Source organism: Polypterus senegalus, chromosome 6 (assembly GCF_016835505.1).
Source record: "Polypterus senegalus isolate Bchr_013 chromosome 6, ASM1683550v1, whole genome shotgun sequence".
In the NCBI taxonomy this organism is placed as follows: Eukaryota; Metazoa; Chordata; class Cladistia; order Polypteriformes; family Polypteridae; genus Polypterus; species Polypterus senegalus.
Window position 1 is genome coordinate 66,862,636 of NC_053159.1, and position 15,227 is coordinate 66,877,862.

General features: G+C 40.1%; 1 protein-coding gene across 1 annotated transcript; it reads right to left on the minus strand.

The window, feature by feature from the left end:
- Positions 1-3,156: 3,156 nt before the first annotated feature.
- On the minus strand, positions 3,157-14,845 carry LOC120531130 (tumor necrosis factor receptor superfamily member 9-like). Its single transcript, XM_039756256.1, has 8 exons — positions 14,728-14,845; positions 9,730-9,957; positions 7,924-8,043; positions 7,700-7,837; positions 7,021-7,090; positions 6,738-6,883; positions 4,085-4,201; positions 3,157-3,931 (listed from the first exon to the last, which is right to left on the minus strand). The coding sequence occupies exons 2-8, from the start codon at positions 9,863-9,865 to the stop codon at positions 3,807-3,809; spliced, it is 852 nt and encodes a 283-aa protein (XP_039612190.1). The 5' UTR covers positions 9,866-9,957; positions 14,728-14,845; the 3' UTR covers positions 3,157-3,806.
- Between the last annotated feature and the right edge of the window lie 382 nt (positions 14,846-15,227).

The following is a 15,227-nucleotide window of genomic DNA, read 5'->3' on the forward strand; positions in this document are numbered from 1 at the left end:
TACATCCAGAGTTCAATGGGATTCCCACCCCTAACAGATGGACCTGACCTAAGAGTGTATTTTTCAAAATTAAGCAACTTGCTCAATTTTGTGCTAAAACCACCAAAGTGACAAGCACAAGTGTCACCAGATAGGGACAACATTCTGCTGCACACGACAGGATGTTAAGGTCTCTACTCATTTTAAATGTCAGGCTCAGAATTGGGGATTTTTCCACTTGTATTGCGTAGTCACCCTGACACACCAGTTTTCACACTTCATGCTTTGATTTCTGTCATATCTTGTTATCCGCCATGAAATGTCACTTTGTGTCTGGTGTCAGCCTGTTCCCAATAGTGACAATTCCAAAACACCCGCTAGCTGATTCTTGTACGCTGAAATGCACACCGCTGAACTCCAGTTAGTGACGTTTCTCTCCCCATATATGTGGATTTTCTCCATGACTTTCTCTTGCGTCCTATGATATGCTAAGTTACCTGGCAACTTAAAATGGCGGCTGTCAGCATGGACTTGAATTGTGGCTGAGAATAGTTGGGGCTGCAGTTGGCTCTGAACAGCACTTTAAAGGAAGAAGTGGGTCCTGGAAATGAGGGGATGGAGTTTAGATGTTTGAGTGTTGCGTGCAGGTTTGCATCAGAGGTCCTTTACTTGCTAAAACCCCCTTTTAAAAAGTATTTTAGAGTCCCATAGGGCAGAGAACGATGCGGTGATGCTTGTTGGCAAATGTTTTCACTTCTACATATTAAAGATTTGCTAAAAGAAAAAGTCAAAAGGAGTATGGCAGTAACAGGCACAAAGTAAGAACTGACACTGGAAGAGATGCTAATCCGTCACACTTGTACTGTAATGGTCTCAAATGGGTAACACGTGCACACCAGGTTAGAAACGCCAGTTAATGTGCCCACAATGTAAACCACAAAGGACACTGGCAGAACGTGGAAACTCCACACAAACAACAAGCTGGTGTGGGATTCAAATCTAAGATGTCTGAACCGCTCTGACTCCAGCCTAATTCTGTGTGGCAAATCACGCTAACAGCCTGTCTGTGAACTGCGCAGGTAAATATGCCAGGTAGTGAAGTGAAATCTGGGTGACCACAGCAGGCAACTCTACCAGAACATCTCGACTGTTGAAGCCGTACTTGTACAAAACACAGAGACACTATAAAACGGGGGTACTTGATTTTGATTCTAGAGGTCTGCAGGTTTTCGCTTCTTAATTAGAACCCGTTTATTTACTAATAGAACAATCTTTTTTGGGTTTAGTTTTAGTTAACTTGCTTGTTACAATTCAGAACTCTTAATTGTCTATTTTATTTTTAAACTGCTGCATTTAGGTTTTAATTGTTGCCAGCCATCAGTTAATAATGAGGTGCAAATAACAAAGGAACCTCCAGAACTCCGGCTAACTTGCTTCCATTTAAACTTGTGAACACGTATCATAAAGTATCTGTGTTAATAAAATGATCTGAAAGAAATTGGCCACAAAGCATATGGTTAAAGTTCTGAGAAAACAAAAAAATATGCAATTTTTGTCTTGGAAGAATGAAAGCACTAAAAAGCCCTACCATTAAACAGCAAGTTCCATTATCTGTTTGGCCAAAATGAAAACCTGCAGCCTCTGTGGATCTTCAGGACCGTAACTGAGTTCCCCTGCTGTAAGATGACGGGAGTCACTTGGGTGAAACAGAGTTTCCTTCTTCAGTAGAAGCGCATATATCACCAATATTTGTGAAGAATGTCCTGTCAAGAGCAGCCTTGCAAGTACAGAAAAGAAAAGAACAACACAAAATCTCAAGTGTGATGAAAAAAGACAACGGTAAGCTGCTGGTGCAGTTTTTGACAAGCTACGTACAGGATTTCCGCCTCTTACAGTAGCAGCTCCTCTCCCTGCGTCTCTCTGGATGTGGGCGAACATGCCTCACTGTACACGGCTTCCCTTGATAATTTCTAGTCAGTAATAACTTGGAACCACAATTCTGCGGTTACTTAAGAGATTATGAAAATGATAGTGGGGGTATGGGAGGAAACGTGCAAGTCAATGGCAAAGCAGTGAGCCCTTGAGGCCTGCATGACCGTAGAAACTTAAAAGAATGAATTACTTGGATTTACATGTTTGGCCTAAACTTGAATAATGAAATAATGGCTCATCTTCTCTGTAACTATACAAACTTTACTCACACATTATTTCATTTTAGACATTCAAAATTAGAGAAGGAGCAGAACCCAACACTTTCCATCATGCAGCTGGGATGGTCTGGAGGCTCACATCCGTGATTCATGAACTAGAGGTCCTCGGTTCAAAACTCTGAGTAACGAAACGCCTTTTTTTGTTCTGTTTTTGATTTTTTTTTTTTAAACAAAAGGTTTCAACCACAAACAACATCCCAGAAATTGAATAATGGCATAAACTGGATACGGTCATTCTATATAATTAGGCTTTAGCTGTTATGTTACTGGATTGAAATTTTTAAACTTTAAAAGCACAAAGCAGACTCTCAGAATTGAAGTTAAATTTCACAAGCCTTTCTTTCCACCTCTTTTTCAGTGACGGTTTGCCTTTTGTTGGCATTGATTTTATAAACTTTAAACCTTACAAGGTCAAAGCTGTACAGCTGGAATTTATCCAAACCCCACTCGGCTCTAAAGACTAGCGAGTGCAAAATTTCATAAGAATCAGTCCATTCTTTCTCGAGTTAAAGTGTTTACAAAATATTTACCACAGATACACAAATGTACAGACATATATACCAAAATGTTCTAAACAAATTCTAAAGACATCAAAATGTGTTATCCTGAAGTTGTTTAAAAAAATAATGCCTCTTCCATATACTGTAAGAAAAATGAAGAAAATAAAAAAATATATATATTACATAAAAACACAGGTGGCTCGGTGGCACAGTGGTAGCGCTGCTGCCTCGCAGTTAGGAGACCCGGGTTCGCTTCCCGGGTCCTCCCTGCGTGGAGTTTGCATGTTCTCCCCGTGTCTGCGTGGGTTTCCTCCCACAATCCAAAGACATGCAGGTTAGGTGGATTGGCGATTCTAAATTGGCCCTATAGTGTGTGCTTGGTGTGTTTGTGTGTGTCCTGCGGTGGGTTGGCACCCTGCCCAGGATTGGTTCCTGCCTTGTGCCCTGTGTTGACTTGGACTGGCTCCAGCAGACCCCGGTGACCCTGTGTTCGGATTCAGCGGGTTAGAAAATGGATAAATGGACATAAAAACACAGTCTGAATTAAATATTAAAATGTAGGATTCTGTCGGTTTCCTGAGTGTTGACGCCTTTGAGTAGATCAGGGAAATTAACAAAGCACATAAAAAACAAAAAATGGTTCACTTCAGAAAGACTACTTTCCCAGAAGTAATGGCACATTGTCACCGTTGGGAGCCCTGCAGAGGACATTCCATGAGCTTTCCCAGATTTTAACATGAAAGTTTCAGTATTCCAAAAGATGTGGACTGGGATTGATGGGAGCCCTCTAAGCATCCAGACAAACGTGATGTGGGCGAGTCATTCAAAGATGGACAATTTCCTTCTATAGACATTAGCTGGAGTGATGTTGGTAAATTGTCCAATAATGGCAAAATGTGTTTGGTGCTGAGGCAAATGTCAGTTTCAGAAACTGTCACTTCTCATTCCATCTGTGCTGCATGCACATCCATGAGTCTCTAGGACGACAGAAGGTTCAGTCTTGTTGAACTGGAGTCCTATAGAATTAAATGTCGTAAAATCTAAAATCACAGTCCTTCATTTCATCCTAGTGTGTTCATACACCATGCTACACCATCTTAGTGGTCTGAGTGTTGTTTCACGCTAATAGGAGTTTGCTGCACGTTTCACTGCTGTCTTCACTGTCTCCCTGCTCCTCTTCAGGGCACCGACAGCTTCGGGTGTCCTCTTCTTGGGCAACTTGGACAACAGGGGTCTTGGCCACTGAAAGACATGGAGATGAGAATTACTGTTTAGTGCTGATATAAGTTTAGGACCCCTAAACTCCTATCCTAACATGAGGCTTTAAAACCTGACAGCTGGCCCCCTGCAGCTCCCTCACATACACACACAGACACCCACCCATGTCACACTTACCTGGTAAGTCTGCACCTTTGTTCTTGTAGATGTGTCTCGCAAAAAACATCATCAGCAAAACTAATATAACTATCACGGTCACGCTTGCAGCAATCAGCAAAGCAGCCATTTCTAGTCCTGTGGAAATTGAAAACAGTGTGAGCCGACTTATTGATGAAAAGAGTGTCATGGAAGTGTTCAAATAAACAGAAACACTTACTGGTGTCACATTTATAAAACCTGTTTACACACAAAAAAGAAACCCAAAACGTGCATACACAACTTTAAGTTGGGATTTATAAAAGAAACTTTTGACTGGAGAACTTGCATGTACTCATGGCAACTCTCACCTAACTGTACACAACATTTTGGAGAAAGTGGGAAATGATGACACCCTTGGTAAATAATTTACATTGATGTGGCAAATACATTTAACCTCAAAAGTGATGAGTACGTTGTAAAGACTATTGAAATTGCTTTTTAACAGAGCCAATTATGCAAATTTGCACAAAAAAACATTTTTGGTTTTCCTCAGTTTATATCAGTTACCTGTTGTCACTTCTCAGGATTAGAAACCAATGCAATGACTTGTCAAAAACTGAATTAAGTAAGAAAAGAAGTTTGATTCACTCCCTGTGTGCAGAAAGCTAGACATGTCAAGCCCTAGAGCCTATTCAAAGCCTAGTGGTTTGACACAACATGGCCTGTTTGGTACTGCATGAAGTGTATATTTACAAAAGGAATGAGCTCTCAGGGACTGGTAGAAGTTTTTTGCTTAGTTGTGGAGTACTCCACAGGACTCTTTAAATGCACGAGTCTGGATGTGTCAGGTGAGAGGCTTCTCTACCAGCCAATGAAGGTCTGCAGCATCGTGACTGCATGTGGTTGTGAAACATAAGTCATAGCATAATAAATTTTAACCCTCAACCTCATTGATATTGAGCCACATGATCCCCACTTCTTATCCCACCTACTGAGACAGCTGCTCATCCCTCTCTCTAAGGCATTGTGTAGATGTGATGTTCCTCTTAATGACTCAGATATTTCTGTTAATACCACACTGATTCCTCTGAGCTTCTGACTCTCTTCTTGGATGGCTGTGGTCACTATTGTTAGGATATGACGACTCCTGGACACACTGGTAACATGTGGAGGGGGGTCTTGGGGTGGCACCTGAGACTACTCTGAGACCGGTAACACTGTAGTTCTCCATAGTGGCTTCTTCACCAGCAACCATGATATCATAATAAAAATTGCCATTAAAAGTCTCACAGCTGTATATAGTGTACTGATGTTGTTATTTCTCTCAAAAGCACACATTATCTGTTTTACTTGATTCCTTTGCAGCTGGCTCTTCTGCCACATCCATTTCTCCATACTGCTGTGAGATAATGACGCATTATAAAGCATCTCTGACTGTAGATACTACTGTATTTGCACATCAAAATCAGAGCGCACATATGTGTTCTGCCTCTCTGGTCTCAGTTGCACTCACACTCTGCACTGACAATCAGTTTCTTCACCTCTACCTTGAGGTCGGACTATTTTTAAAAATTTCAGGCATGGTGAGGCTCGTAGAGGTCACCGCATGTTACCATCCAACATATTTGCGCTTGTTTGTGAAACCTGCACTTAGGCCGTCAAATAAAGATTTTTTGCATACCTGTACTTCAGAGACTCAAATGTCTACCTCTTCAAAGTTTTGCTTTTTACCACTCTTCCCTTGTCAACATTACCTTATAGGTACATCTGTACATTATATATTTACAAGACAGTTTAGCATGGTCCGAATACAGTTGTTTCAGAGTGTCATTTGAGGTGTATCCACATTTACAAGATGACTGTGATTTATAAGGGTAAGTTGTGTATGCTTGTGCATATGCCAGGCTTTACAATCAGATTTTACGCATTTTCCTATTTTTGGGTGTAAGTATACTTTCACAATCAAATTCAAGTATTCAAGTATCCTCAAGTAAACAAGGTCCTGCTTGACTGGGTGTACATCAGAGCAAGTGTCTTTTCTCTAGCGCACTCTTATGTGACTTTTTCTTTTTCTGACAGCACCTTTTGTAAGGGTGATTTCAGCAAGTTTTCCATTAGATGTGCCCTAGACTGAATATGTGTAGCAGTCCTTTGTGATGACATTATATGTGTGTATACTTGTATGAGTTGTTTTATTTGTTAATGCTCATGTACAAAAGTTAATATGTGCAAATGCCCCCTTGCTAAAGTATACTCTCTTTTGAGTGTGCCTTAAAAACAAATGTCCTCTTTTGTGTGTGCTCTCTATCTTGCTTGTTTTGTGTAATTATCTTTAGTAAGTGTGCCTTGCTGTCTATCCTTGAAGTTATGCACCTCTGTATACGTGTCCCTCAGTTTGCTTGCTGTGTCTACTCATTCTTGGTTACTTTAAATAACTGCATGTCCGATTGGTATTCTTCACTAACTTGTTTGCCTGAAAATGCAGATATTTTTATGATTCCAAGTAATACCCAATGTAAGTTACACACCTTAAAAGTGACCCTGTATATGTACAGTAAATCTTTTGTGCACAGGTAGATACTCTGTTCAGAGTTAGTAATGCCTTGCATCAGTTCTTCCAAAATATATTTTTGTACTCACCACCTTCTAATGGAAAATAAAGGTTCAGAATAGAATAGAATAGGTGGAGCACCTGCTGGAGTGTTGGGTTTCTTTGTAACCACGACAGGTATGGCAGTCACTGGTGTAGTCGTAGTACTTGGTGTAGTCTGGATTGGCTCACAGAGAACATCGCTTTCAGCAGTGCCATTCTGCTTAATAATTTCTCCATTTCTGCATCTAAACAACACAAGAGAATGGTGAACAAGAGAATGGCGAGGACCACAAGCTGTGTCTTCTTGCCTCAACATCTCTTAATCTGTCTTCTTTATTTTCTTTCTGCTCTTCTTTAGAGCACATGTTAAGGTATTAAGTACCTTTTTTTCCATGGCTTGCAAATCCCATCCACCTGATCATTGAAGGTTCCAGAATCACATTTCTTGCAACCTGTTCACCAGAACAAAGAGCATAGTACATCAGTCCCATTTACTTAATGCTGTAAAGTACAGTATCTCCTTTATCTTAGCCTACTAGCAGTTCACCTTTCTTACATTTTTCAATCAGGTAAGACAGGCATGGATTGTGTACTAGAAAAAAGTTCCATCGGGCTGCTAGACTGGACTGTTGCTGCTAAAGTCTGACAACGCCCACTCATAAAGACCCCTAGTGAAACTGTACTTATTGCTTATCCTGACCCTAAAGGTTGCTGCTGAATTGACGGTCATCATCAAATTTTCCACTCTGTGAGTCACTTTGTGATGTGGAAGAAGTAGGCGGCTAATGATATATTTATTGAGCAAGTTAAAGTTCAAGTAAGAGCTTACAGTCAGAATGTAAAGGCCCTGACAAGTCTAGCAGTCAGCATACTTTCCTGAACAGCTTGGGCTTGGGCACCAGACATTAGTTGCTACTTGGAAAATCAATATCTTGCAACATAGTTAGAACAGTGAAGACGGTGACAGCGGTCCCTCAAGTCAAGCTGAAAAATGATCTTTTATTTAACCACTCCATTTTGTGTTTGTTTGAACTATTATACAAGTTGTAAAAATTACTTACTGCTCTCGAAGGTCTCTTCTCCTTTGCCACATTGCTTTATGCACCTGGAGCATTCTTCATCTACACACTTAAAGCCTTCCACACAGGTACACACTGAGTTTCTTGTAGTTGTACAAAGTTCCTTGTAAGTAAGTTTACCTATACAGACAACAAGAGTTTTATATTGACATCTGAAACACCTCACTTGCCAAATCTTACTGGCCCTTGTGCATTCTGATCCTTACCATTGCAGCTCCGACATCTTGAACAAGAAGAACTTTCTGGGTCAATATTGAAGGTGCCAGACCGACAGGGAACACACAAAGTGGACGGCTCAGGTCCACACACTCCGGTATGGCGAAAACCTTAGACAAATTTTCAGATAAAAATATATATAAGAGCTCTAGTTCTAGTATGCACTACCTAAATATCACCTAAGAAGGTCATTTGGAATAACAGGTAAATAATTTGCAGATGGTTCCTTAAGTATTTACTGTTCTCCTTTGTTTCTTGGTTTAATAAACAAAAAGCAAGGATGTGCAGGAAACATGCTTTGTTATTTTATGATCCCCAGCAGCTAAAATATTCTTAACAGTAGACTACTCTCTCTTCTTGTTATTGTTTATTACTAATTTTTCATTTTAAAGAAGCCTGGCTACCAGAGATCAAACACATGAGATTTACAGACACCTCGACAGAACCAAAACACAGTTTCATAACTTTGGTTTTGTCTTAATCCTCTAGTTAGCAAATCTGCAAACTTTAATATATACAATTCTGTAATCTGCTTTCTATATTCCCTAATCCTGACTAGAGCTGCCAGGAGCCATTGTTAGTCTATTGCTGGGCAGATGTAACACAAACTCATCACGGAGCAATATGCAGACAACAACTGACCTAACAGCATCATTTTGGACTAAGAGATGAAACCAGAATCCCCAGATTTACAACCTTGTGAATGGTGATAAGATACAAACTTCTTGCGGAACTGGACCAATTCCTGTTAGAGATCAACAACATCTGTTTCTGCTGAATTCCAACAATAGATGGAATTCAAAGCAATCCGATCCCAGTCTCTGCAATGGTTAACTAATGTTCCACAGAAGACCACTAGATTATTCAAGCTACAGATTCTGCTTCTATTTTGATGGTTTGCATGGCTGATGAATTCCACTGATCTGATATCCAATGTAAACTAAAGAATGAGGTGACTCTGTCCAGGATTTAGAGGATGCAGTATTATCTGGCCTAAGGTCGCATAGCGGATTCTACTCAGTCTCATCTCATGTTTTCTCAGAGTGTCTGTACGTGTTCATACTGAGTAGTATGACAAAAGATCAGCACCTGAGGGCATGTCTTAGCACTGTCAGCCGGCCTGTCATAATCTATTACTTTTTAATGTCAGTTCACAATTTTATGTGTTTTATTTCATTTTCTAATAATAATAAACATGGTGAACACTTTTATTTAAACACTGATAATAAAATCATGCATGAAACAATTACCAAAAGTAAATACTTGAATTTTAGGATTAAATGCTAGTACGGTACAAAGCAATTTAACAATTTCAAACACCTTAATCCAATTCAGTGGGTTAAAGACTGGAAACAGACCTGGCTATTGTAGCCCTCCACTGCAGAGCCCACTCACATCTCAAGCACGAAAGATACTATACAAGTAAATATTGCTCTGGTTGACAAGAACAAAGTACCGAGATTACAAACAGCAGCACTATGGCACCACCTGCAGGCCCAATACTCTTTTAAGGGATTGAGAATAGCGACAAAACTTCAATTTCTATTTTATAAGAAAGCCTTTTTTGTGCACAGTAGGTATTAAGCCTTATAGCTTGACTTTTAAAAATGGATGACCGTCAGTGGTTGAGTGCAATACAAATACTACTTTCGACAGTTACCTTGCCTGACTCTCTGTAAGCCTTCCATTACATTAGTGTTAACCACATCTTTCTCATACCACATGCACTTCAATACGTAGCTTTATGCTCAGCATTCTCTTTCTCTGTGTCGGCTACATTCTTTTCTGGTACATACCTGCAGAACACAATTTGCAGCAGACGTTGTTAATGTTACTTCTGTCGGGCTCCCAACTATCACATGTGTCCAACGCTCTGCAGCTTAGGAAAACTCCGCAGATCGCTAGCGGCAACAGAGCGGTGAAGATCTTCATGATGCGCTAGGCATCCAGTCACCTCCACACCGAGAAACACGCCTTGCCCTCTTTGTGCTTCACACTCCTTTCCGCCTCACACTGATGATGACCTGTAAAAATGCACTCAGTCAGCCCCCACAGTCCTGATGTCACATAGGTATTTGCAGAAATCTTTATATTACATTCAGGGGATTCCCGTCTCAATACGTCTGCGCTGTACTCCCACCACTCAGTTTGCGGCCACCAGCAGTTCTCTCATCTTTATCAGATTAGCTGCAGCCTTTCCATACAGTGATTTAGAAGATCAGGATGCATGGCAATTGTTTCAGTGGAGCACAAACTGGTTAATTGACTTGCTGGACATTGTGCAGTATGGATGGTATTGACCTGGAAACTTTCTCGCTTTCAGTTCCATTTTATCTCATCAGGCAGTACTAAATACTGCCATCCTTGAGTCTTCTGCTTGCATTTTTCTGGCATGAAGTCAAAGTCCATGCAGCACTTCTTGTTTCTGCGGGTTATGCCAGGTTTACTGATGTTAACTGCATTCTTTCTCTTCCTCCGATTTTCTCTATCATTCCTCTTTCCTTCCTTAATGCGTCCACATCTCCATTCTAAACTGAACATGCTGGCACTGACAGGGCTGGACTTTCCAAGACTTGTGCTCTGAAGCCCAGAGTTTCAAAAAATGTTAAAAAAAATCTAACATTCACACTTCCTAATCTCTGGCATGATGGGGATATCATGGGGCTTGTTCTACGTTAAGTTGTGAAAAGCAAATCGCATTATTACTCAAAATTGATAATAGACATGATTACTTTAAGCACCCGATGCTTTCTACTCTTGTGGCATATTAGTCTGCACAGCTACCTCGCAGTGACAAGGATCTGTCATCATTTACCAGTCTGGTCACTATGTGGAGTATGCATGTTCTCCCTGTGTCTGCAAGGATTTTCTATAGCCCATCCTGAAGACATAGCCTCTTGTCATTGAGCCCTAGGCCCAGAAGATTGCTGGATAATATTTCATTGACAGACTCACGGCCTTAGTTTGAATTTTTTTTTTTTTTGCAGTTGCTGGTTTACCATTTCAGTTTTTAAAGTATTTTGTCTAATGAGGCTAGTTAAACTTCCTGTTTTTCAAATCTGGACTGTCAAAAATAAGTTCTGAGTTCTGTTTTACCAAGAAATTGACCTGAGCATTTACTAGAGAATTGTCAAAATGTCAGTGTATACTTGCATGAGGTTTGCATGTGCTTGTCTCTTTGTCATTCTGAAATATTTGAGAAGCTATGTGAGTCCATGGTTTCAAAATGCAGAATTATGTGCTGCTCAAATGGACTATTATTTGTGTCCATATCTATATACTGTAAAAAAATGCTCTCCTAATCTTGTGTCTCTGTGAGTAAAACAGGAATTACCTGGAGACTCAGGTCTCTTGTACTCATTTAACCTGCTTCCCCATATCACTGATTTATTCTGTTTTTCTAATTGAACAGATGATGAGGTCTTATACAGCAGATAACCTCTACTGCTATCTGTTGTTCTTATTAAAGACAATTTATAAGCAAAGAATCACAAAAATAAGAAAAACAAAGTTTAGGAATCATTGTCATCAGATGTTTTGAGAATATACTATACATGCTAGTACCATGGAAGATGAGAGTATAGGTCTCTGAGACATATTGTATTAAAGATCAGACCTGTATCAATTAATTCTATCCCAGCACTAACCTGATTTTTTTGTAAATGGAAACATATAAGTATTCATTTGAAAAATAAAACACTGTTTTGATTTTCTTTTTATTAAAACATTGATAGTAACTGCACTCTAACAAGTACTTTTCAAATCCACTCTTGTCTTCCATAAATGTAATATCCTTTTCTTTAAGCACTTGAAATCATTTATTCCAAAAACCATAATTTGTTTGAAAGCTGTCATAAAGTGTCATAATATAATATTCTCAAAATTATCCTTTCTGTTCTGTCAGTGACAAACACTTAAAATTCAATTTTGAGACTGAGGAATAGGAAACTCTCAATAACACTATGTAACTACTACAGTACTAGGTTATAAAAATAATATTTCTCCAATCTATATAGCTTCACTAGCAGACAGTCACTCAGCTCTCCAGTACTCAGTAAACAGTTTCCCAGCACGATGTGTTTATATATACAATATATGCCTCCACTTCAAACTTGCTGAATCAAGTTTAGGGTCACAGAAGGCCAAAGTCCACCCCAGTGACACCGTATGCTGGAAAGGAACCAACAGGGTGTCAGTCCATTGCAGGGAACACTTGTGCACACTGGGACAATTTTAAGTTACCTGCTTGTCATTAGGGTGCGGGAGGAAAACCCATGCTGGGAATGGAGAACATGTGAAGATCACACAGATATTGACTGGAGTCAGCTGTGCCACCTCACAGCTATGGAACACTTCCTTAAATTCCCAACTATACAGTCAGTATATCTTACATCTTGACACTTCTGAATTCTCTAGTAAATAATCAGGTCAATTTCATTGCAATATAACACTTGCATATTGAGAATACTTACAGACATATCTACAAATATAAAACATTGAAAGAACAATTCAAATCAATGCAACATTTATATACAGTGGTGTGAAAAACTATTTGCCCCCTTCCTGATTTCTTATTCTTTTGCATGTTTGTCACACAAAATGTTTCTGATCATCAAACACATTTAACCATTAGTCAAATATAACACAAGTAAACACAAAATGCAGTTTTTAAATGATGGTTTTTATTATTTAGGGAGAAAAAAAATCCAAACCTAAATGGCCCTGTGTGAAAAAGTAATTGCCCCCTTGTTAAAAAATAACCTAACTGTGGTGTATCACACCTGAGTTCAATTTCCGTAGCCACCCCCAGGCCTGATTACTGCCACACCTGTTTCAGTCAAGAAATCACTTAAATAGGAGCTGCCTGACACAGAGAAGTAGACCAAAAGCACCTCAAAAGCTAGACATCATGCCAAGATCCAAAGAAATTCAGGAACAAATGAGAACAGAAGTAATTGAGATCTATCAGTCTGGTAAAGGTTATAAGGCCATTTCTAAAGCTTTGGGACTCCAGTGAACCACAGTGAGAGCCATTATCCACAAATGGCAAAAACATGGAACAGTGGTGAACCTTCCCAGGAGTGGCCGGCCGACCAAAATTACCCCAAGAGCGCAGAGACGACTCATCCGAGAGGTCACAAAAGACCCCAAGACAACGTCTAAAGAACTGCAGGCCTCACTTGCCTCAATTAAGGTCAGTGTTCACGACTCCACCATAAGAAAGAGACTGGGCAAAAACAACCTGCGTGGCAGATTTCCAATATGCAAACCACTGTTAAGCAAAACGAACATTAGGGCTTGTCTCAATTTTGCTAAGAAACATCTCAATGATTGCCAAGACTTTTGGGAAAATACCTTGTGGACTGATGAGACAAAAGTTGAACTTTTTGGAAGGCAAATGTCCCGTTACATCTGGCTTAAAAGGAACACAGCATTTCAGAAAAAGAACATCATACCAACAGTAAAATATGGTGGTGGTAGTGTGATGGTCTGAGGTTGTTTTGCTGCTTCAGGATCTGGAAGGCTTGCTGTGATAGATGGAACCATGAATTCTACTGTCTACCAAAAAATCCTGAAGGAGAATGTCCGGCCATCTGTTCGTCAACTCAAGCTGAAGTGATCTTGGGTGCTGCAACAGGACAATGAACAAAACACACCAGCAAATCCACCTCTGAATGGCTGAAGAAAAACAAAATGAAGACTTCGGAGTGGCCTAGTCAAAGTCCTGACCTGAATCCAATTGAGATGCTATGGCATGACCTTAAAAAGGCGGTTCATGCTAGAAAACCCTCAAATAAAGCTGAATTACAACAATTCTGCAAAGATGAGCGGGCCGAAATTCCTCCAGAGCGCTGTAAAAGACTTATTGCAAGTTATCGCAAACGCTTGATTGCAGTTATTGCTGCTAAGGGTGGCAATTACTTTTTCACACAGGGCCATGTAGGTTTGGATTTTTTTTCTCCCTAAATAATAAAAACCATCATTTATAAACTGCATTTTGTGTTTACTTGTGTTATATTTGACTAATGGTTAAATGTGTTTGATGATCAGAAACATTTTGTGTGACAAACATGCAAAAGAATAAGAAATCAGGAAGGGGGCAAATAGTTTTTCACACCACTGTACATTTACAGTAAATGTACATCTATTTAAATAATTTAATATTGAGATGTATCTTATATATCTATTTAAATAATTTAATTCTAAAAGTATAAATAGACTTTATATCATATGCTTCCAAACGTGGCAAGCCTGAAGTGTCAATTTAGTTGTGATTCATATTTATATGAATGAATGCAAGAGGAATTTAAGTGAAAGAAGTAACTGGATGTGTTATATGTTTATTTTTGGACTTCCAGTCTAGGTCAAATGAACTGTTCTATTATAAATAAACACCCAGCTCTTACTCAGTCATCCGTAGACCCCACATTCCTGGTTGTCTAGTAAACACATTCGTTCCTTCTATGGGTCTCTCCTAATTGTCAAAGCCGCAGTATTTGCTGTTTCTTAAGCTTCAACACTCTCACTTCATTTTTACAGTACAGAGTTTGTATATCGGTGTTCGTATAACCCCATCCTCATTTAATGTAGTTGACACTTTGGTAAACGGTACTGGACATAGTCCCGACCCGTGTCCCCTATAGTCAGTCTACTGTTTTTTTTAAAGACCCTCTTACTATGAACCCTTGACTAAAGAGACCTTCATTCCACGAGTTAAACGAGGTTTCTGATCTCTGCTATCACGTCACCCGGTCTGTACAACGCTTTGAGTACGTTTAAAGAGAGGCACATACCTGAAGTCCCGTCCGCCGAGCCGAGTCGCAGCTGCTCGTCTGCTCACAGTGCGCCAGTCGCTGGAGTGCGTAGGCGTGTCAGCTTCACTTCAACAGAACTTGTGATTCACGCAGCTCACTCGTCTTGAGTAACCTCCTCTTCACGTGACTGCGCCGATAATCACTTTTGAACGCGCGCGCGCTAAACGCTCGTGTTTCGCGTGGCAGCGCGCGCGTCTGTGTAGTTGTTTGGTTGTTGTAGTCGGATTTGCGTCAGTGTTTGGGCTTTTTTGAAGCGCATTCTCCTTACCCGAAATCGCGTCGGACGAACTGATTGATTTACGATTCACGCTGCCCACGTGGGCTTTGTGTGTGACTGTCAGATATTTTCCCCACCCTCGCTTGGCAGCGAGGATTTCAGGGTCCTTGCAGCGACGGGGGACATTCACGCATTGCACCGATCCCTATAAATGGGTTGAGTGTGCAGCAGAACCAGAACTTGGATTTTGGATGCATCGGCT

Excerpts from the sequence above, each read along its gene's own strand:
- LOC120531130 (XM_039756256.1), bottom strand. The coding sequence starts at position 9,865 with ATGAAGATCTTCACCGCTCTGTTGCCGCTAGCGATCTGCGGAGTTTTC. Across the intron at positions 8,044-9,729 it reads CTGCAAATTGTGTTCTGCAG|GTTTTCGCCATACCGGAGTG; the intron begins GTATGTACCAGA and ends AATTTGTCTAAG. Across the intron at positions 4,202-6,737 it reads GAAACCCAACACTCCAGCAG|GACTAGAAATGGCTGCTTTG; the intron begins GTGCTCCACCTA and ends CAATTTCCACAG.